The sequence below is a fragment of the Pseudorca crassidens genome, chromosome 1, assembly GCF_039906515.1.
Source record: "Pseudorca crassidens isolate mPseCra1 chromosome 1, mPseCra1.hap1, whole genome shotgun sequence".
Classification (NCBI taxonomy): domain Eukaryota; kingdom Metazoa; phylum Chordata; class Mammalia; order Artiodactyla; family Delphinidae; genus Pseudorca; species Pseudorca crassidens.
The window spans coordinates 13854952-13878948 of record NC_090296.1 but is presented as its reverse complement, the minus strand read 5'-3'; the positions used below and the strand labels follow the sequence as shown (position 1 = coordinate 13878948).

Sequence of the window (23997 nt, the reverse complement as noted above, 5' to 3'; positions counted from 1 at the left end):
TTAATGATAACACAGCTAAGAAAATTTTGAAAAAGAAAATAACTGGGGAGAATTTGCCTAACTACACAGTAAAATGTATTATAAAACAAAACTGTGAAAGTGAAGTGGTAGTAAAATAAATTAACAGCCATATCAAGTGAATAGAAGAGACAACTTGAAAAATAACCAGGCATATACAAAAACTTACATTGTTTTTAAAAAGTGACCAGCCAACATAGGAAAGACCGCATTGTTTGACAAATGTGTTGGGTAAACCAGCTATGTGGGAAAGAAACAAACAAGGCAAGACCCTTGCCTTACACTGTAAGCCCAAATAAACTCTGAATGGATTGAGGAATTACATGTAAAATGCAAAATGAAATAAAATTAAAATCTATAGTAATATATAAATGAATATAAAATTTCTTCCTATTCATGGATGGAAGTTTCTGAAAACCCCTGTGGTAAAAGAAATGCACAACTGATTAGCTTAAGAATTTATGGAGGGCTTCCCTGGTGGCACAGTGGTTGAGAGTCTGCCTGCCGATGCAGGAGACACGGGTTCATGCCCCGGTCCGGGAAGATCCCACATGCCGCAGAGCGGCTGTGCCCGTGAGCCATGGCCGCTAAGCCTGCGCGTCCGGAGCCTGTGCTCCGCAACGGGAGAGGCCACAACAGTGAGAGGCCCGCGTACCGCAAAAAAAAAAGAATTTATGGAGTAAAGGGTGAGGACATCAAGATTAAAATTAAACCTATGATGGAGAGAGAGGTAGGTAGATACGAAATAAGCAAGGATGGTAAAATATTCATGGTAGAATCATGGCAGTGAGTACATAGGTGTCCACCGTAACAAATATGTGCAACATTTCATAATAAAATGTGGCGGAAAGAGTGAACCTATGAAACTTGGCACATGTGTTTTGTATGTTCACTAAAACATAACAACAAAGAACTGTCCCAATAAAAAGTTATCAGTGACCTTTAGGACAGTGGTTTATGCTCACCTCATCCCTCCACATCACCCACATCACCTACATCCTACAAAATTGCTGTTACCCCCACTCTTTAACCTTTTCCTTTATTTTTCTTCACGGAATTTATAGACTACTATATATTTATTTGTCTATTATTTATCTCTCCCAACTAAAATGTAAGCTCAATGGGAGTAGGGATTCTTTTTTTTTTTTTTAAAAAAAAAGCAGTCTTGTTCACTGCTTTATTCCCTGGGGCCTAGAACACTGCTTTCGCCTAGAGCAAGTCCTCAACAAATATTTACTAAATCAATACATGTCTAATTGTTCTCCATTTACTATATGAGGAGCTTTCCTCCTCAGTTTCCACAGATGCCTGCAGATAACTTTTTCACTTTTTTGCAGATAGCAAAAGAGGAGTTGATTATTTCTCTCTGTCCTCCATTTATAAGTTCACAATCTTCCCCATTTCATTGTGGACTCTCACTTCCTGGTTCCCCAGTGGTCCCCAAATCACAGAATCACATACGTGCCTGCCTGAGTTAGAAAGAGTTTTCACTGAACTACTGACTCTTAATTTTTGTGCAACACAAGGGGGACAGTAAAGCATATCATGGTGTTATCTACTCAATGGTATACTATACAGCCATTACAAAAGTATGTTTATGAAGAGTTTGTAATTAGAGAATGCTTATAAGTTTACACAAAAACTGCAAAATATAAAGTTAATTTCTAGTATGAGCACATTATTCAGGTGAAGAAGACGAACAGGAAATAGTAGCAGTGTTCATCTCTGGGTGTTATTACTGCTGTTTTCCTCCTATGCACGCTTTAAACTATAGTGAACATTACCTTTAAGAATAGGCATGATAAAATGAACTTCATTTACAAGATCACGGACCTGCTAAGAGCACTACCTAGACTGGCGAGGACTCCAGGGAGTCTGCAGGACCCTGTGCGTGTTTCCCCACCGTCTGAAAGGCATTTCCTTCTACCCTCTGCCTTTGCAAACCTCATTGGCGCTCTCAGCCCAGCCCATGCTATCTCTCCATCAGGAGGGCATCCCTGACGCTCCCAAACCCAAGGGACTGTGCCGCCTCTGTACTTCCACAGCATTCATCTTACCACTCAAACATTTGTCAACACTCTCTCTTATGATGAATTGTCATCTATTTATTCCATATCTTCCCAAACAGTATGTAAGTTTTCTTAGGGCAAGAACTATGTGCTTCTATTTCTCTTCCTCCTAGGAGTTAAAAATCACTCAACAGGGCTTCCCTGGTGGCGCAGTGGTTGAGAGTCCACCTGCCGATGCAGAGGACGCGGGTTCGTGCCCCGGTCTGGGAAGATCCCACATGCCGCGGAGTGGCTGGGCCCGTGAGCCATGGCCGCTGAGCCTGCGCGTCTGGAGCCTGTGCTCCCCAAAGGGAGAGGCCACAGCAGTGAGAGGCCCGTGTACCACAAAAAAAAAAAAAAAAAAAATCACTCAACAAATACTCAAGTGATTAATGAAATCAATCCCTCTGTTGTCTCTGGACCAGTCCTTCCCAATCCTTTACCTGAAATAAGCATCTGCCTCACCAGCAAACAGCCACACGGAACCAAGTGTTACCCAGGAAAGAGCATGAAGCAACTTTCCAGTCACTCTGCACTTGACTCCAGTCCCACCTCCCTGTAGCTCTGAATCTTTAGGTAACTGAAGCTTAGCTTCCTTGTCTGTAGGACAGCACATGCTGCTACCTCATTTTCAGGGTCGTAAGGATTCAAGGCCATGATGTGGGTGACTTTGGGCACAGAGGTTGGCACACAGTGGGGCCCTTAGCCTGGCTACTCCACAGGAGCGCCCCTTCTCTGAGCCACAAGACTGGCTGCCCAGGGAGGACAGTCCCATGCGGTCACTTCCCTCTGCATGTCACTGAGCTCTTTCTTGACCCAGATCCACCTAACCTGTGCTTCCTGAGGCCACATCCACTGGGTGATTAAGAATAATGAGATGAGATTCTTTGGCTGGTACCCCTGCTGGCTTTTGCAGAGTGTGCGACTCCACTCAAAGTCTCATCCAGTAATTCCTGGGAATCCCCAGGGCATGTCTTCTGTGAGCTATGAACACTCCTCTTCACTCTCTCCTACAGCATCTTGTTTCGTCTTTCCCCCAGGTCTCTAACAAGGCCTCCGACCCCCACTGCCTGAGAAGCCACCCACCTGAGAAGCCGAAGGGAGAAAATACCTGTTTCTCATGAGGTTAGAGGAACCAAAGATGTGTGCGTGATCTTGTAAAGATTTGGGCTAAATTCCCTTTCTTTTCAACTTATAGCATCTCCTCCCTAAAAGTGACAGATGAAACCTAGAATTGTCCTTCCCCGCTCAATGGCTAAGGCCTCTGTGAACCCAGCTGGTCTACCTGGGCTCCTCTCCCTTTGACGCCTGCACAGTTAGATTACTGATGGGTCTACTAGACTGGTTTATCAGACGTGCCTGAACGCGTCTTAATCTCAGAGGTGGGCCCGGCTTAGGCTAAAGCTGGGATCCCATTTCACTCACCAGGGCTTTACCGGCAGACCTCTTCCGAGGCCCTCCTCCTTACTACACTCTTTTCTGTGGCCCAGACGATGCTCTCCAAGCTGGTACTTCTCCACCCACTCCATTATCTGTGTTAGAGTGCCCTTCCTAACAGGGCAAGATGACAGGGATAGGAGAGGGCCTTGGGGCTTCCTGCGGACCAAGTGGCTGCATGTGACAACAAACTAAGGCCGTGTTGGGGGCCAAGAGCAGAGTGGAACACATGGAATTGCAAAGAGATTGCTGAATGGAAAGGAGCCCAGGCAGAGAACAAGAGCAAGAGTATGGAGCCAAGATGCTCATCCTGAAGGATGGGGCGCCCTCCCGGGAGGCCCTGGAGAACCACGGCATGTAAGGAACAGCAGATCACGCCGCAGACCAAAAGAGATGGCGGATTTGTGAATGCAGAGGCTAGCTCTTCTTTCCACGGCCTTTTCCAGTAGCTGTGAGGCTGACCTTTGAGGCTCCAGGTGGATGGGAGCAGTGGAGAACCGGCTGGGGCGGTAATCAGAGGTGGCAGCGAAGCAGGAGGTGGAGGGGAAGCTCAGGAAATGGCAACCACTCTGATGGCGTCTCTGAGGGGCCCTCTCCACGGCGGGAATGATCAGCCCTATGTTTTATGAAGGGCTCCAAACCCTCTCCCCACCCAGGGAGTGCTTCAGAGGCAAATTAGTAATTCAGTACCATTTGGCCCTCCCCCCAACGTGTTATGCAAGGGAAGCAGGAGTGAAAAGGATGATAAGAGGGAAGATGGAAAGCTGAGGATTATGGTGCCAAGGGATGGGTCATTTTCGCCCTGCTCCTCTCCCATCACTGGACTCCGGTCTGAAGCTGCTGTAATTGTATCCTGTTAAATAACAGGTAGAGGAATAGCTCTTGTGACAAACACATTAATAGATTTGGGGTAACGAGTCAAAAAACACCTGGGAAATATAGATACTGCTATTGGATACAAAAATACCTAGAGAGAAGAAAAGAAAAAAACAAATTGCCTATGGGGAATTAAGAAGGCTTTATAAAATATGCTGACAAAAAAATTTCATCATAAAGACATAAGAAGAATAAGAAAGCCAAGGAAAAAAATAAATTTGATCTCTTCTTAGCGTAAGAAATAATGATACTTGTTGTTATTCTATACATAACTCTGAAAGCAAGACATCAATAAACAGAAAATGTAAAATGATACAAATGGGCTAATTCAATATGTTACTGAATAATTAACATGGATAAAACAGAAAAATACAACAGAATTACTGTTTTTTGATTTTGCACTTAGAAGACTAAATTAGCACATCACACAAAATCAATGTTTTAAAATAATTACTTAAAGAGAAACACTCGTTGCGAGGACAAATAAATTCTTACCTAAACCAGGGGTCAGCAAACTTTTTTGTAAAAGGCCCACGGTAGGCAGATTTCTAAGCTACCCAATGATCACTGTCTCCATGTATTCACAGCCTCGTGTTGCCTGGACCTAGTGACTTTCTCATAACCAATATTATTCAGCAAAGATGAGAGAATGCCACTTTCATGATTAGGTTACAAAACATTCCATCTTCCTAGCAGACTCTCTCTATTGCCTTCCCAGCTTGCATGCTTCGATGAAGAAGTTGCCATGTTGGAAAGGCACACACAGCAAGGAAGTGAGGGTGGTCTTCAGCCAACAGCCAGCAAGGAACTGAGGCTCTCAGTCCAACAACCCAGAGGAACTGAATCCTGCCAACAACGACATGCGCTTCGAAGCAAATCCTTTCCCGGTTGATCCTTGAGATACTGAAAGCCCAGCCAACACCTTGACTGCAGCCTGTGAGTGACCTTGAAGTGGAGGACTTAGCTAAGCTGTGCCCAGATTCCTGATCTACAGAAATGCTGAGATAATAAATGTATGTTGTCTTAGGCCACTAAGTTTTGAGCTCATTTGTTACTGAGCAATGGATAATGGGTAACTAATACAAGGCCAGACAATACATTCTTCAGGCTTTGGAAGCTATATGGTCTTTGGGGCAACTATTCAGTGTTGTTGCCGCAGCATGAAAGCAGCCAGACATGATAGGTAAATGGATGAGTACTCTGTGTTCTAATAAAACATAACTGATGGACACCGAAATTTAAATTTCATCTAATTTTCACACGTCACAAAATATTGGTCACCTTTTGAGTTTTTCAACCACTTAAGAACGTAAAGAACGTAAGAACGTAAAACCATTTAAGAACGTAAAAACCATTCTTAGCTCACAGGCTACACAATAACAGGCAGCAGAATGGATTTGGCCTGCAGGCCATAGTTTGCCAACCCCCTACCTAAACAACATCTACAGCTCTGTTTAAACCATTATTTTTATAACACTTAGACCTGAATTTATATAACATTATGCTTAGGATGGCACTATGAAACACAATAGTAAAGTAGACTTTATTGATGGATAATGAAATACCAAATAAACATCTCTTGGCAAGTACTTTGTAAATTTCCAAGGCAGAGAAAGTGAGACAGAAACAACCCTGCTGGAGATGATGGAGGAGCTGCAATCAGAACCTTTACGTCCTGATGCCCAGGTGAGGGTAAATCTAATTATCCTGGTTTACACAGCCCCAGGCAAGAAAGAGCTTCCTTCTTGAAGGGAAGGCAGAAAAACTGCTAGCAATACCAGTGGCTGAGGGGACACCTTCCTGTGTGGCAGTAACACATACCCTGAAAGAGGAAGCTCTACACAGAGGCAGTAAAAGCTAGTGGGAAACATATGTGTACGAAAAGCACATGCTACATACGTGAAATAAAAATAAGAAACAGACTCACAGAAAAGCTAAAGAGCTATCATTCAAATCTATAATGTTGACAATTTGATGTTTGTTCAGAATGGTACCGAGGAATGACGAATCTAGAAATCATTTCACATGAACAGTTAAGAGAACTAGAAAGGTTTACCCTAGATAAAACTATCTTCAGACACCTAAAGCAATGTCTGGAAGAAACCACAGAACTACTCTGTTCTTTGGTTCCTGACCAGAACTGACATGCAGAGGTTAGAGGAAACTAATTTCGGCTTGTTTTACGGGAGGAGAAATTCTGATGGAAGGGGCTTCCTTGAAAATACCTTACACAACAGTGTTATCTGTTTACTGATGGCACTCAGACAGAAAGGAGAGGACCGTCAGGGACACTGATAAAGGGATTCTTGCACCATGGAGAAAGTTCTCGTCTCATCCTAAATTCTTATCATATTTTAAAATTTGATAACCAGAGAAAACATATTTTTCCTGATTTTAGGCTACCTGTAGACAACAACAGGCAAACAGATAACTCGGATAATATATTATTCTGATGCATCTCAAATAAACTCTATAGAAAGTATGCAGAGTTCAGGGGAGATCATGATAATTAAGGAATGGAAGAATTCAATGATCAGAAAAAGCCCTGGCTATTTAAGATATTTGGGGACAAGGTAATGATACATTTTTCTGAATGGTGCATATTTTATAAAGAACAGACTGTAAAAGATTTTACACCAGGAAAGACAATCAGAATGATTATCTTGAAAGGCAAAAGTAATGTGGGATAATTCAGCTATTACACTGTTAGTAAATTTCAAGAAAACAAAACAAAACAAAAAAACCATGGAATCATAGGTTAACACCCATCTTTAAGCAAAATTATTAACAACATGACAAAGTGAATAATTAATTGATCAAAGGGAAAGAATCCTATTTAAATTCTTGAGAAATCTGCTCTAGTTTTAAGATTTTAGACAATCTGATTCAGGCTCTCTTTCTCTTGCTAAAACCAGAATGCCAACTAATTTATCTAAAGGCAATCAAAGCAATTTAAATTTGAACATCTTTTGGTTCAGAATTTTCCTGCCGTTATGATCAGCAATATACTGTCTCTCTACAGGCAGACCTGTGGTGGAATGGAAAACTATAAAAAGAAGATTGCTTGTGTATGTGGAATCAGAAAGAGGGAATTAGTCAGAGGAGCCACTATTTAATGTTGTCAGGTTAAGTGTGCCCTTTCATTTGTCACCATGACAGGTGTGACCCTGCAAGGGGACCCGAATTCTCAAAAGACTATGGGCAAGGTTTCCTACAATTCTGAGGCATTTTCAAACTGTCAAAAAGCACATTTAAAATAAGCAAAGTCATGTTTAGAATTTTAATAATAGGCATGATTTAAATTTGATTTTAACAAGAAATATTTCTGATCACTTAGCTTCAAAATTAAATAAGCTGTAATAGTGGGAAATTATTTACTTCCTAGTATGTCCTGTAAAAGGTACATTCTAAAAAAAATTTAGCAGTTTTATCGAAGTAAAATTGATGTATTATACAATAAACTCACCATATAAAGTGTACAACTTGATAAATTCTGACACATATATATACACCTGTGAAACCATCCCCACAATCAAGATAATGGACATACCCAATGCCCTCCAAAGTTCCACTGTGTCCCTTTGTCATCTTTCCTGCCCTCCCCCCAATCAACTGTCCCTCAATCAATGCCCACACTTGAGCCAGTTTATACACCCACAACCTCTTGAATAAAGGGGATGGTGGGTCACCTTGAGGAAGGACCCTGAGAATTTGTACTGTTAACCTTCCTCCCAGCCTTCCCCAGAGGGACCCACGGCCTTTTACCAGAGTAACTGTACATTGGGGAAAGGAAATCATCAGACCTTTCAGACACTACTGGTCACTGGTTCTGAACTGACACTAATTCCAGGAGACCCAAAACATTACTGTGGCCCATCAGCCAGAGTAGGGGCTTACGGAGGTCCAGTAATTAATGGAGTTTTAGCTCAGGTCCATCTCACAGTGGATTCGGTGGGTCCCTGACCCCATCCTGTGGTTACTGTCCCAGGTCAAGAATGCATAATTGGAACAGAGATACCTGGCAGCTGGCAGAATCCCCACATTCGTTCCCTGACCTGTGGAGTGTGGGCAATTCTGGTGGGAAAGGCCAAGTGGAAGCCATTAGAACTGCCTCTACCTAGGAAAATAGTAAATCAAAAAGCAAGACCGCATTCCTGGGGGATTGCCGAAATTAGTGCCACCAGCAAGGACTTGAAAGATGCAGGATTGGTGATTCCCACCACATCCCCATTGAACTTGCCTAACTGGCCTGTGCAGAAGATGGACGGCTCTACAATCAGTGCATGATTGTAAATTTAACCAGGGGGTGACTCCAATTACAGCTGCCGTACCAGTTGTGGTTTCATTGCTTAAGCAAATTAATACAAGCTCTGGTACCTGGAATGCAGCCCTTTTTCTCCAGCCCTGTCCATAAGGCCCACCAAAAAGAGTTCCTTTCAGCTAGCAAGGCCAGCAATGTACCCTCACTGTCCTACCTCAGGGGTTATCTGTTCTCCAGCCCTGTGCCATTGTTCAGTTCACAAAGCTCTTGATCGCCTTTCTTCTTCATAGATAATCACGCTGGTCCATTACATTGATGACTTTATGCTGATTGGACCTGGCGAGCAAGAAGTAGCAACTACTCTAGACTTATTGGTAAGACATTTGTGTGTCAGAGGGTGGGAAATAAATCTGACTAAAACTCAGGGGCCTCTAGTGGATTTCTAGGAGTCCAGTGGTATAGGGCATATCAAGATATCTCTTCCAAGGTGAAGGAGAAGTTGTTGCAGCTGGTGCCTCCTACCGAGGCACAATGCCCAGTGGGCCTCTGGATTTGAGAGGCAACATATTCCTCATTTGGGTGTGTTACTCCGACCCATTTACCAAGTGACCCGAAAAGCTGCTGTTGAGTGGGGTCCAGAACAAGAGAAGGTTCTGCACCAGGTCCAGGCTGCTGTGCAAGCTGCTCTGCCACTTGGTTCATCTGATCCAGCAGATCAGAGGTGCTGGAAGTGGCAGACAGGGATGCTGTTTGGAGATTGGCAGCTCCTAGAGGTGAACTGAAGCACAGGCCCTTAAGATCTTGGAGCAAAACCCTGCCATCTTCTGAGGATAACGACCCCCCTTTTGAGAAACAGCTTTTCATCTGCTACTTGGCCTTAGCAAAGACTGAACATTTAACTATGGGCCCCCAAGTTACACGCAACCTGAGATGCCCATTTATCTGATCCATCAAGCCGTAGAGTTGGCAGTGCACAGCAATGCTCCATCATCAAATGGAAGTGACATACACAAGACTGGGCTGAGCAGGCGCTGAAGGCACAAATATGTACATGAAGAAGTGGCCTAAGTGCCCATGTCCCCGCTCCTGCCACACTGCCTTCTGTCTCCCAGCCGGCATCTACGGCCTCATGGGGAGTCCCCTACCTTAGCTGATAGAGGAAGAGGAGGCTCAGGCTTGGTTTACAGACGGTTTTGCATGATATGCAAAGGTGCAAGCAGATCTTCCCGGTGGGCAGAGCTCTGAGCAGTGCACTAGTTGTTCACTTTGCTTGGACCAAGCAATGTTATACTAATTAATGGGCTGTGGCCAATGGTTTGGCTGGATGGTCAGGGATTTGGAAGGAACATGATGGGAAAGCTGCTGACAAGGAAATCTGGTTGACAAAGATATTTGGGGACGAGGTATGTGGACAGACCCCTCTGAATGGGCAAAAATGTGAAGACATTTGTGTCCTATGTGAACGCTCACCAAAGGGTGACCTGAACAGAGGAGGATTTTAACAGTCAAATGGATAGGCTGATCTGTTTTGTGGATACCAATCTGCCTCTCTCCATTCACCCGTCATCACCCAGTGGGCTCATGAGCAAGGTGGCCGTGGGGGCAGGGATGGAGCTTACGCATGGGCTCAGCAACATGGGTTTCTACTCACCAAGGTTGACCTGGCTTCAGCCACCACCAAGTGCCCAGTCTGCCAGCAGTGGAGACCGATACTGAGTGCCCACTACGGCACCAATCCCCAGGGTGATCAGCCAGCTATGGTGGCAGGTTGATTACAATGGATTGTTTACATGACAGAAGGGACAGAGTTTCACTCTAATTGGAAAAGACACTTACTATGGATACGGATCGCTTTTCCTACATGCAATATTTCTGCCCAAACTGCCAAACTTCCTTAAGCACTGTCATGGTATTCCACACAGCACCACTGTTTCTGATGAAGGAACTCACGTCACAGCAAAAGAAGTGCAGCAACGGACCATGCTCATGGAATTCACTGGTCTTACCATGTTCCCCACCATTCTGAAGTTGGCTTGATATCATGGTGGAATGATCTTTCGAAGACTCAGTTACAGCACAAGCTAGGGCGGCAAGTTTCTCCAGAAGGCTGAAACGCTCTGAATCAACATCCAATATATGGTGCTGTTTCTCCCATAGCCAGGATTCACGGGTCCAGAAATCAAGGGGTAGACATGGGAGTGGCACCACTTACTACTACCCGTCGTGACCCACTAGCAAAATTTTTGCTTTCTGTTTGCATGACTTTATGCTCTGCTAGCCTAAAGGTCTTAGTTCCAGGGGGAATGATGCTTCCTCCAAGACACGAAACAGTGATTCCACTGAACTGGAAATTAAGATTGCCACCCAGCCACTTTGGGTTGCTCAGGCCTCTGAATCAACAGGCAAAAGGAGTTGCGACACTGGCTGGGGAGAATGATCCTTACTGTCAAGGGAAGTTGGACTACTATTCCACAGTGGAAGTAAGGAAGACTGTCTGGAGTACAGGAGATGCCCTAGAGGGTCTATGAGCATGACTAGAACCTGTGACGAAGGTCAGTTGAAAACTACAATGCAATCTAGTCAGGACTATTAATGGCCCACATTCTTTGTGAATGAAGGTTTGGATCACCCCACGAGCTGAGGTACTTGTTGAAGGCAAAGGGAATACCAAGTGGGTAGTGGAAGAAGGCAGTTACAAAGACCAGCTATGACCCCGTAACCAGTTATAGAAACGAGGACTGTGACTGCCATGTGTATTTCCTCCTTACTTCGCTATGAATAAGTGTGTGTATAAATTAAATATTTGTTTCCTTTCCTCCCTTATTCCTTCATCATATTAGATAAGATGTGTTGACTTTATATCAACCATGGTAGTTAAGTATTTTAAACTTATACCATAGTCTTTAAGTTATGGGATTTCAAGGAGAAGAGCGGATATCACTACACCACTCAAGGACCTTATGTCCTCTTCTGGGGAAGGGTTAGTGGGTTGTTGGGATAGCTGTATCATGTTGGGTGGAATGACCACGTTATTGTCTTTATCTGGAGATCAAGTACAGTTTAAGGAGATGCAAATGGCTGCCAAGGTGACAGGGGCGGGACTTGTAATGGTTAACTTCAAGTGTCACGTGACTGGGACACAGGCTGAGATTAACCATTATTTCTGGGTGTGTCTGTGAGGGTGTTTCTGGATGAGATTAGCATTTGAATCCCCTCCCCAATGTGGGTGGGCACCAGCCAATCCCTTGGGGGCCTGAATAGAAAGAGAAGCAGAGGAAGGGAGGGTTCAGTCCCTTACTGCCTGCCTGCTCAACCTGGGACACTGGTCCTCTCCCCTTGGACTGGGATTTGCACCAGGGGCAGCTCTGGTTCGGAGGCCTTCGGACTTGGACTGGAATTGCACCACGGCTTCCAATTGTGGGACTTCTTAGCTGTCATAGTTGTGTAAGCTGATTCCTTATAATAGATCTCCTTTTATATATATGTGTGTATATATCCTATTGGTTCTGTTTCCCTGGAGAACCCTAATATAGTCAGTCACTTTATTTTTAGCCATTCCAGGGAGTATATAGTGCTATCTCATTGTTGTTTGGTTTGCATTTCCCTAAAGACTAATGATGTTGTCGATCATCTTTTTATGTGCTCATTTGCCACCCACAGATCTTCTTTGGTGAACTGTCTGTTCAAATCTTTTGCCCCTTTTAAAAAATGGAGAGTTTTTTTTCCTTGAGTTTTGAGTGTTCTTTATATATTCTGGATACCAGTCTTTTATCAGACATAATTTGTAATTTTACCCCAGTCCGTGTCTTGTCTTTCCATTCTCTTAACAGTTTCTTTCGAAGAGCAGAAGTATTTAATTTGGATGAAGTTCAATTTATCAGTTTGCTTTTACAGATTGCACTTTTTGTGTCTTATCTAAGAAATGTTTGCCTAACGCAAGGGCACAAAGATTTTCCTTCATGTTTTCTTCCAGAAAGTTTATAATTTTAAGTTTTACATTTTAGGTCTATGATCCATTTAAAATTTCTCTATAGAGTGAAGTATTTATTGAAGTTCATTTTTTTCCATATGATAGCCAATGGTTCCAGAATCATTTGTTGAAAAACTATCTCTCCTCCACCAAACTGACGCTGCACCTTTATTAAAAAAAAAAAAATCAGCTACCTATATCTGTGTGGTTCTATTTCTGCACTCTCTATTCTATTTCACTGATGAGTTGTGTATTCTGATACAAACACCACAGTGTCTTAATTGTTGCAGCTTGTGAGTCTTCAAATCCACGTTGGTCTACTGTTTCAAAGGTGATTTGCCTATCCTATGCATTTAGACTCAGGTCCTAGGCATTTAGACCCAGGGTGTCAATTTCTACTAAAAAAAAAAAAAGCCTGCTGGGATTCTAATTGTGCTGAATCTATAGATCAATTTGGAGAGAAATAACATCTTAGCTATACTGAATAGTTCCATCACACATGGCGCTTATCACTACTTAACTGAATAGTATTTGAGGGGTACCTTCGGCAAAGCTCTGAACTTCACTCTCTCTCTGCGGCTTTCTCCTCTCCAACACTCTGCCCTGCAAACTCCAGCTTCCCCGGCTTTCCTGGGTCATTTCCATCTCAGCTCCACTTGTGTTTCCCCTCCCTGTACTGCAGCCTGGATACTCTCTCAAGGCAGTAAGCTGGGCAATCATAGGGCTCACCTCATTTACTTCCCGTCTCTCAGGGTTCACTGTGCTTCATTGCTAGATGTTCAATGTCTTCCACACTGTGGTTTCATATATTTTGCCCACTTAAAAAATTGTTTCAGGCAGGAAAGTAAATCCGGTCCCTGTTATTCCATCTTGGTAAGAAGTGGAAGTCTCAATTTTTAATTTTTAATGTCAAATCTGTTCTCAAAGTTATAAAATTCAAGTAAAAACAGGACAAAAACATAACTAGTAATTAGTACAATGTTTTATCACACTTTGTTTATTTGTTCATTAACTCATTTCATTCCAAGAACATTCATTGAATTCTGCATGGTAAGCACTGTGCTGGCATCTAAGCATACAGTGCTGAGGATCAAAGCCAGACAGGCCCCTGGCTCTCACAGAGCTTACAATCTAGTGGGACAGACAGACATTAATCAAATAATTACAAACAAAAATGTAACACTGCAATTGTGATAACTGCTATGAAGGAAAGGAACAAAACAGTGCTATGATAACCTACAAGAGGGTGATTTTATGGTATTTGTTTCTATTGAGCCTATATCCATGATTTGAAAAATATCACTACTGTTTCTTTATGTTAAAGTCACAAAGAAATTCCATTATGTATACAGTGGGAAAAAAGTATCCATCAAATAAACATTAGGTTAAGACGATATGCTAAGTACTTTGGAGCACACAAAAATTACGACACTATCTACGAAAATTAAGATCTAATTGGGCATATAAAATATAAAGAAATATAAAGGTTATATATCTATATCCTACAGGAATATAATTGGAAATTTACCACTTACACATCGTTTTTGTCTACCCCATTAAAAAAAGTATTTTTTCTATCAGCCCAATTGCAGAAGTTTGATCAGTTCCTTTGAGAAAACAATACACTTATTTTATTTTGTTAGGTCTTACCTAGATATCTCAGCTTGGGAATTCTTCTCTCCATCAACAGTGAAAGGAGATGCTCCAGTTAGTAATTCATACATTAGAACACCTAAACTCCACCAGTCAACTGCCTATAAAACAACAGTAATTTCATTTTCTAGAATATTAATTGTATTTTACATAAAAAGAAAAATGAACAAAATAAATCTATATATTTGACAATATTTTGACAAAAAGATTTTGTGCACAGCTTCCTGTGCAAGGAGTATTAAATTAGCACATGCAAAAAAGACATTGAGAGGACAAATATTCAGGTATCCTCAGAATTTAAACATAGAGAAGTCAATCAAGTGTTTCTATTGCTAAAAGTGTTTCAATTATTTCCTAAACTAGTAATGGTTTTACTTAGGCTAATTAAAAAAAAATTTTTTTAAATTAAAGTATGGTTGACTTACAATGTTATGTTAATTTCTGCTATGCAGCAAAGTGATTCAGATATATATATATATAAATTTTTTAATATTCTTTTCCATTTGGTTTATCACAGGATATTAAATATAGTTCCCTGTGCTATACAGTAGGACCTTGTTGTTTATCCATTCTATATCTAGCAATTTGCATCTGCTAACCCCAAACTCCCAACCCATCCCTCCCTACCCCCAAAAAATTTTTTTAATTTTAAATAAATTAAAAAAATTTTAAGTAAGTAAAATCTTTGGGCTTAGGATAGGGGGAAAAACGTACCAATCAGCATTTTTATTAACTATTCAGCTCCAATAAATATGAAATTTCTTAAAGCCAAAGAACGAAAATGAAAAAAATCCCATCAAAAGATGTTATTTTTTCATAACCACCTATATCAATTCCTCTCATGGAACCAATCACATAAATCTAGCAGTCTTCACTTTCTGGGAGGTATGGAAAGACTGAAAATAATATAAAATAAAATGTGATCTACGTTGGAAAACAATTTATAAAAGCAGTTACCTGAACTGAGAGTGTAGCAAATTATACAGAATTTAAAGAATCTTGATATATTGAAAATTAGTTCCTTTACAATTAGACAAATCAAGATTTCAATAATTGTTGGATATATGAGCTTACAGCAATGAGAAATTAACTGGTGCTAAAATTTTAAACTCTCTGCTTCCAAATTTCAGAGCCAAGATTTCAGAGAGATGATGTAAAGTTTGTGAGCCTAGAGTTATTTTAAAGAAAATACATAACAATAACATAGAAACTAAATCAGTAATTCAATTCTTTTATTTATACAAGCAGCTTTACTGCCAGCTGAGTCAGGACCCTTAGAACGTTGGATTTGAACCATGCTTGTAAATTAATACAGATCTATAATCAGATTCCTAGTCATGGACTGAAACCAATACCACACAAACTTGAAGAACTCCTAAGGGCTCATAAATGCATGATTAGTCATTAGCAAGGAGACCACCGATTCTCCACTGTTAAGATATTCCTACTGGGGACTTCCCTGGTGGTCCAGTGGTGAAGAATCCGCCTTCCAATGCAGGGGGACGTGGGTTCAATCCCTGGTCAGGGAACTAAGATCCCACATGCCACAGGGCAACTAAGCCCATGTGCCACAACTACTGAGCTCGCGTGCTGCAAACTACAGAGCCCATGCACTCTGGAGCTTGCACCACAACTAGAGAGAGAGAAAAAAAAAACCCACACGCCACAACTAGAGAGAAGCCCGTGCGCCACAATGAAGAGCCCGCACCGCAACAAATGATCCCACATGCCTCAACGAATATCCCGCATGCCACAACTAAGACCCGACGCAGCCAAAAAAAAAAAAAAGATATTCCTACTGTATATGTGAGATTTTGAAAGGGGATGAGGAAGACGGGGAGATGAGGAGCAAAAAAATAGTCAGAATTCCTTATTTGGAGAACGTTATTAATAAAGCAAAGGTGTTAAGAAAGAACTGAACAAATCTGTACCCTTTAATACAAGAAGAAAAAATATGTGACCTCGATTTTATAACTACTTAGAAAGCCTCATCTACAATCTTCATTTTGCACATACAAAGGGAAGTGAGGAGGGAAAAGACTGAGTTTTTTAGAAGGCTTAGGAAAACAAACTTAGACTATCTTGAATGCAGAACTGTTTTCTTTCTCCAAGGATTGTCACAATGGTTTTTTCTGTTGAAGAGGTAATCAACAAAGTTTCCAATATCACTACAAAGTTAAAAGCAGAAATTAAGAATAAGAAAATATGAGAGACTCCCTTTTTAAGGATCTCTTACAAAGCAAATTATTGACTGAAGGTGAAATAGTTTCCATATGTTTCTCTAGCAAAAATCAATAATGCCAATAAGCACTGTCCATAGTCATTCAGCATGACTCCAATGGGGACAATGTGCACTGTTTTTGCATTCATGACACCTCTGCATTGTACTGTGGCCCAGGTGTGTCCTAAAAGGCCAGGTCACATACAACAGACAAAGGGTGATTTCTGTTTTAAACAGGGTTACAATGGATGCTTTGCTCAAGACATGATACTTTTTTTTTTTTTTTTTTTTTTTTTTTTTGCGGTACGCGGGCCTCTCACTGTTGTGGCCTCTCCCGTTGCGGAGCACAGGCTCCGGACGCGCAGGCTCAGCAGCCATGGCTCATGGGCCCAGCCGCTCCGCGGCATGTGGGATCTTCCCAGACCGGGGAACGAACCCGTGTCCCCTGCATCGGCAGGCGGACTCTCAACCATTGCGCCACCAGGGAAGCCCAAGACGTGATACTTTTAACGGAAATAAAATAAAAATTATTATTTGAAGAATTAGTCGATTTTGAGATTTCCTTTAACAAGAGTATTATTCTATAAAACAAAATATTATCCTCATCAACAAAACCTGAAAAAAGGGAAATCTAGAATGTCCTAACCTTTCCATTATCTTTTTTCCTCCAAACCACTAGATATCATAACATGTTCGTGTATACAAAGCAAAGGAAAGGTAAAAAAAATGAAGATAACACCAAAAAGAGGGCCTAGGTTATTAACTAAGATTCTGTTTTTCTTTTTTTTTGTAAAGGGTTTTTTTTTATTATGTGTAACACAGACAAAGTTATTTAAGTCAATAAATTTTTAAGGAATTTCACATGTTCTGATTCTTTCCACTGCCAATCCCCTTAGTTCCTCCAAACTCATAATCTTCAAGATAAAACAGCCCTTTCAAAAAGACGTTATCATGTGAGTCAGCCCACAATTCTTTTAGTTAGGCTTCTTTGATCTCCAATGAAATATGGACACACTTCAAAATTCCCCACCTGTAATCTTTGGGATCCAATTTCCTCAAGCGATTTACTTTAGGACCATGTTTAGGGTCAGGAGATGGATCTGCCTGGTTCTGAATTTGACACCCTCTAAAAATGTATTAGGTTCAAATCATATTCACTCCTAAGCCATCACACCCTAGAACAGTACAGATCATTGGGATATGCCAATACCTTTTAAAATTATCCAGACACTCTGTTCAAGATAAAAGCCTAAAAAAAGAAGCCATCTTTGTTTCATGTCAACGTTAAAATTAGAGTACTAAATCAATACAGCTGATAATTTAAAAGCTTAAGATATGAGGGAAATTATCAGTTCTATAGTCCTGGAAGCAATCTTTATGTTTATCAATACACCCCCATCACTTGACTCTCTTAGGTATCATGTTCCTTCTTATCTGTATCAAAACTCATACTGAACAATGAGCTCTGGGTTGCAAAAGAGGATTTACTTGTGCACCTGTCTAGAAGTCTTTGTCCACAAATTAAACAAAAACAAACACAAGTGCTAAACTAGGATTCTTAATATACATTTTATAGCAATATATCAGGAAGTGTCAAAAATAGAACATACCTTGTCATGTCCTGAATCTCCCCCTCTGACAATATCTGGTGCCATGTATTCAATAGTTCCACAAAAGGAATATGCTCTTTCAGCCTTAAACAAACAATCAAACAAAGAAAAAGGGATTCGATTTTAAGCTCGTATGACAAGTGACAAGAAGAGAGAGTTAATACTACACGGCAGTGTTGAGATACACCACAGTAGCAAAGTAGTGGCAGAAGCTACTTGACAGACCTTCTTCTCACCAGGCAGACCTATATATACACACCTATACAGTATGAGGTAAACGGGTAAACTTTTTAAGCCCTGAAACTCTACTATCATCCATCCGTCCGTCCGTCCGACCATCCATCCATCCATTAATGAATCCACTCATTCGCTCTTCTTTTTTTCTGTGTGTGTATATATTTCAATCACTGATTTCTTTAACTGTTCTTGTAAGTGCCAATAGTCCTAGTAGTATGAATGACTTTATTTCCAGATCGGCAAGATTGGGAAAACATTGGGAAACCTGAAGGAGAAAGGAAGATCAAATGCTAAGAAGGGAAACAGGGAACCCAAAGATGAAAACGGATGAAAAGAATTTTTCCAATCTTACCATCATGTTTAAGTTTGGCACTGCCGATGGTGGGTTTAAGTGATGATGAGCAGAACTGTCTTTTAAAAAAAATACTGCCTCTTAAAGACAGTTGTTTCTCTTTTGTAGAACATTAAAAAGGGCTAATTTAATATATCAGCCTTAAAATTAATCTTTAAAAATTACGTAATTAAAAAAATGACCAACTGTGTCATATCTCAAAGTAATAAGGAGAAAAAAATATATGAATTGTTATGCAGATATATTAAACAGGGGAAAAATAATTCTTCTTTAACAATGTACATTCATATGGCTATATCTAAAATTTTAAAGGCACTTTGGTGCCATTAAAATATTTTACAAAACTATTTTAGAGGAAGCTTTTCAATTTACACTTGATTCTTCTTCTACCAGCAAGGTTTCAAGAAAAATAAGCATTCTTATTTACCAGCTTTAAACATAAAGGACACTACCCTAGCAATGTTACAGAAGTGGTAGAAGTCCCTAGTTTTATTGGCTGAAAGTTCAGCCCACAGATAATGAATGTAATGAATTTATTTAAACCCTGTGATAACAAATGTATTAAAACTACTTATTTATGATATATACAGCTCAATAATTTTATATAAACATATTATTTTATATAAAGAAAAATAAAATTAATATGGTTTATGACTCACTTCTTTCTTTTTATATACTATATATATATTGAAAGATTACTGTTCCCCTAGAAAGTAAAAGAAATAATCCAGTTATGCTTAGATCTGTAGAAAATTTTCTTTCTTGTTATCTGGCAGAATAATCTCATTGAACAGCTATGATAAACCATATATCAAATGTCATTATCTCTCTGCTTCATCACTTCAGTACCAAATGCTAATTTTGTATCAAACTACTGGAACGATTAAGGCTAAATAAAATTGATTTCATATAAATTTGCATATAAAAAGTAATGAATAATTTTAAACATTTTGTTAGACATGTTTAGATTGAAAAAAATACGTGAATGCTTAGGAAGCATTCATTTCTTCACTGAATTATTAAAAAAGAAATACTCCAAAATTACTTTTTAGTGGGATAGGGGGAGTGGGAGGGAGGCTCCAGAGGGAGGGGATGTATGTATACATATAGCTGATTCACTTTGTTCTACAGCAGAAACTAACACAAATTGTAAAGCAATTATACTCAAATTAAAAAAAAAGTATATATATATCAAAAACAAAACAAAACAAAGAAAAAAGAATGTGTATGAAGTAAAGCCTGGTCATAGTTTGAAAAGCTAAAAAAAAAAATTCCCAAGCTTCATAAAACTAAATATGTAGTGTTTGTAGTTAATACACTATTTATTATGCAATAGCCCTTTATAGGATATTAAGCAAAAATCATTATATAGCTGACATAAAGAAACACAGAAAAATTGCTAAGTCATAGTATTTATCATTTGATCTCATCTTTCTTTGTGAATTCCAGTCAACTGTTCTAGTTAAAATTAATTAATTTATTGAAGTATAGTTGATTCACAATGTTTCAGGTATACAGCAAAGTGATTTGGTTATACATATATACATATATATATTCTTTTTTAGGTTCTTTTCCATTATAATGGTTATTACAAGATATTGAATACAGATCCCTGTGCTATATAGTAGGTCCTTGTAGTTTATCTATTTTACGTACAGTAGTATGTATCTGTTAACCCCAACTTCCAAATTTATCCCTCCTCCCCCTTTCCCCTTTGGTAACCATAAGTTTCTTTTCTATGTCTGTGTCATTTGATCTCATCTTAAAAGATACCTTTAAAACATATGCTAAATCAAGTTTAGATATATTGCAAGAAAATAAAAATAATTCTCCAAAATGGTTTATGAGTAAAAAGATCACAAGTTTTGATTTATTGCTTCTCTAGATTTTTATTTATTTAGAAAACTAGACTTTTTAGTACATACAAATTTTCATTTCTATTTATAGGCATATCTGTGTTACAAGCCACTTTGGAATAATGCATATTTTCTTTTAAGTATGTGACAATGCTTAAATTTTACAACTTGAAAGTCATGAAAATCCGCACTCTCTTCTTCAAAATACTAGATATTCATAAGTTTAGTGTAAAACCAGTAAGAAACATATGGATCTTATTGATTACTGTGGGAAAGATCTGACAGTCACCACCACTTTCCATGTCTCTTTTTTTTCTTTATCTGACAATGAGAATTATGCAACGATGTAGTTCAGTTCTCCATTGTCTTGACATACAGGAAGCTCAGAACCACATTAAGTCCTCAAAGATATTTCTTCTACCTTCTCCGTGTGAATTCTGAGCTTTTTTAAAATTCATTTTAGCTTCTCTGTTTTTTTGGGGGGAGGAGGGAGGGACATAGGTAGTGTCTACATTAATAAATAATTGAGATAATTATTTAATTTATAAAAATTCCAAGAGTCAGCAAAATTAAGCTTAAGTGTTGGGAAGTTCCAATCCCTGAGGAATAATAGTAAACAAAGACAAAGTATTTCTTAAGTCTCTCTGTTATTTTAAAACACTGTCATTTTAGCCTCTTGCAATTCTGTATCTGCTTCCTCTTCCTCTGCCCCAAATGGAAGTGTTACTCCCTCCGAATTCTAACTTTTAGTGTGTCAGTCTCAATTTCCTAAGAGTTTATATCTTCTATTGTAAAAAATAGCCGCAATTTTAACTTTTGAATTTGTGTTTATCAGCTTAGGAAGATTCATGTTATCTAGAGCAGTGGTCCCCAACCTTTTCGGCACCAGGGACCGATTTCATGGAAGACAATTTTTCCATGGACCAGGGGAAGGGGGGGAATGGGGGGATGGTTCAGGCAGCAATGCAAGCAATGGGGAGTGGCAGATGAAGTTTTGCTCACTCGCCACTCACCTCCTGCCGTGTGGCCCAATTCCTAACAGGCAGCGGACAGGTACCCGTCAGGGGCCTGGGGGTTGGGGACCACTGATCTAGAATGTATGCAGAATGCCTTTCAAATAATTGTACCCAGAAGACAAACTGATGAAGTATGATAGGGGAAGGTCTCTGGTGGGGACAAAAAAGATTTCAAGGTAATAGGTTATGAACTATGATATAAAAAGGCTAGGCTAGCATAGCTAAACTCTATTATGATTATTGTTTATTAAAAATTAATATTTTTCTCAAGGAGACAGGCAATCAGCCAATTTTGCAGTTAAGTCCATACTATTTTATAAGCAACATTACTTATTAAACAATACAGTGTTAAAAGATTGTGAAGGAGAATTTAATTGAATGTGAAAATAGTAAAAGCAGTGTGTGCACCATCCTGGCACATAATATGAAGTATTCTCGTGTTTAAGTATCAGCTGATCAAGGAGGCTTCACTGTGCCTTAGAGAGAAAGAACAGGTAACACTGGACAAAAAACTGGTTTCCTTCTAAGGAAGAATCCAAATAGGAACTCAACTGCCAAACCCTCGGGCATTTCTCAATAAACACGAGATTAAATCATGCCTAGCTTTTATTTGCCAATGTTTTATCTTGATCTTATCTGCTTATGATATATAGATAAATTTGTGAGTTTAAAATTACCAAAGAAATTTTTATTCCCCCATTCTGTATTTTTTCCCATCTCAATTTTGACAAATCTCACAACAAATATCCAAATGTTAGATTTTTAAGAAGAAATACTGCATTGCTAATCATCCAAGTCTATGCTCCCAAGACAGAAAGGAGAATCCCTAGGTGGCAGCCACAAAGAGGATGCTGAAAACCAGAGGTATCCATAGGACCTGGGCCGCGGCAGCACAAAGGAAAGGAAGGGAAGTTGTTTCAGATCCTAGCAATCCAGAAGCTTGAATTTCAATACTTTTATAAGGACAAAAGATGAGGCCCTCGGCTCTAAAGAGGTGGACTGGAATTACTACTCTTGTGTAAACCTTGGAATCTAAGGAAGCTGAACCCTCAGTGAAAGCAAAGTCTAGAAAAAATAAATTCACCCAGTAGCCCAGGTTTGTTTCTGTCTGAGCCCTAGATTTAAAAACAAACAAATAAATGTTCCTCTTGTGGAATCAAATCCCTAGGCTTGTGGCTCTCGTAGATTTGGGACCTAAATTTACTCTTTCCTCCATAGTACGGGAAAGTGAGAAAATCTGGTCCAACATGGTGACACTCTGGAACATATGACAGAACCAGAGGAATTCCCACTACTTAGCTGCCTCAGGATTCACACAGATAAAGCACTGGAGTCTCAAAATTACAAATTAGTGAACTATACTGTGCAAATAAAACAGAAGAATTACTTCAAATACTAGAAGAGCAATCTAGAAAAGGCCTAGTATGTTGTAAAAGATGAAAGACATAAAGAAAGGAAAATATCCATAAAACAATATAGCAGCATAGAAAAAACTAGGAAGATATGAAAAAGAATACAATAGAACTGTATAAATGAAAAAATACAATAAAAATAGGCAGACTAAACAGATTAGACACAGCTAAAGAGAATCTGTGAAGTATAAGACATATTTGAGAAAATTATCCTGAATGTTGCGAGAGTCCCAAGCAGACTAAATAAAAATATACCCATGGGTAGCAAATTTCTATTTTTTAACTTGAGTGGTGGTTATAAGAGTGTTTGCTTTATAGTAATAACTCACTAAGCCATACTTTCATTTTGTTTTTGTGTTTTATTTTATACTAAAAAGATACCAAAGACAAAAACCTAGTCCATTCCTAGGTATGTTCATATCCAGCTAAATTATCACTGAATATGCAAGGCAAAATAAAGGCATTTTAAGACAGAGATAGAGTTTACTATTCATTGATCCTTGTTTAAAAAGACATCTAAAGGATGCACTTCAGAAATAAACTGAACTCACAAGAAAAGAGTAAGATGTAAAAAGCAGTAGTGAGCAGAGAAAACAGGTAAACATGTGAGAAAATCTTTTGAATTTATAAAATGAAAATAATAATTACACAATAATCAATCTGGGAAATATAACACAAGATGGGACTAAAATAATAAGTAACAATAACATATAAAACGAGATGGATAACTGAAGCTAAAACATTCTAATGTTCTTGTAGTGGTCATGGCAATCATAGACATAATTGTTAATTTTAGACTCTGTTAAGTCGGGGTACAGGCATACTTCGTTTTACTGTGCTTTGCTTTATTGTGTGTTTATCTGTGTCTCACAGATACTGTGCTTTTTACAAATTGAAGATTGTGGCAACCCTGTGACGAGCAAGTCTACTGGCACCATTTTTTCCAACAGCATTTGCTCACTTCTTGTCTCTGTGTTATAGTTTGGTAATTCTCGCAATATTTCCAACTTTTTCATTATTATTATATTTG

The 23997-nt window shown here is 39.4% G+C and overlaps 1 protein-coding gene, 1 long non-coding RNA gene and 1 other non-coding gene across 10 annotated transcripts in view; 1 reads left to right on the top strand and 2 right to left on the bottom strand.

The window, feature by feature from the left end:
* RPS6KA5 (ribosomal protein S6 kinase A5) overlaps window positions 1–23997 on the bottom strand; it is a 182159-nt gene that overhangs the window by 27431 nt on the left and 130731 nt on the right. For 4 of the 8 annotated variants that reach the window (XM_067727695.1, XM_067727716.1, XM_067727725.1 and 1 more), the window contains 2 exons: window positions 18095–18178; window positions 14261–14364 (listed from right to left, as the gene is read on the bottom strand). The exons of 1 other annotated variant lie outside the window; for it this stretch is intronic. In XM_067727695.1, the coding sequence (XP_067583796.1) occupies window positions 14261–14364; window positions 18095–18178 (188 nt within the window). Of the gene's footprint in view, window positions 1–13339; window positions 13487–14260; window positions 14365–18094; window positions 18179–23997 lie in introns of those variants that run through there. 3 more of the 8 variants (XM_067727705.1, XM_067727742.1, XM_067727752.1) reach the window with 2 other exon arrangements.
* LOC137219350 (uncharacterized) lies at window positions 3121–5410 on the top strand. Its single transcript, XR_010941076.1, has 2 exons — window positions 3121–3191; window positions 5098–5410. It is a non-coding gene; the product is annotated as an uncharacterized lncRNA (long non-coding RNA).
* LOC137208006 (small nucleolar RNA SNORA40) lies at window positions 17904–18030 on the bottom strand. Its single transcript, XR_010935431.1, has one exon. It is a non-coding gene; the product is annotated as a small nucleolar RNA SNORA40 (small nucleolar RNA).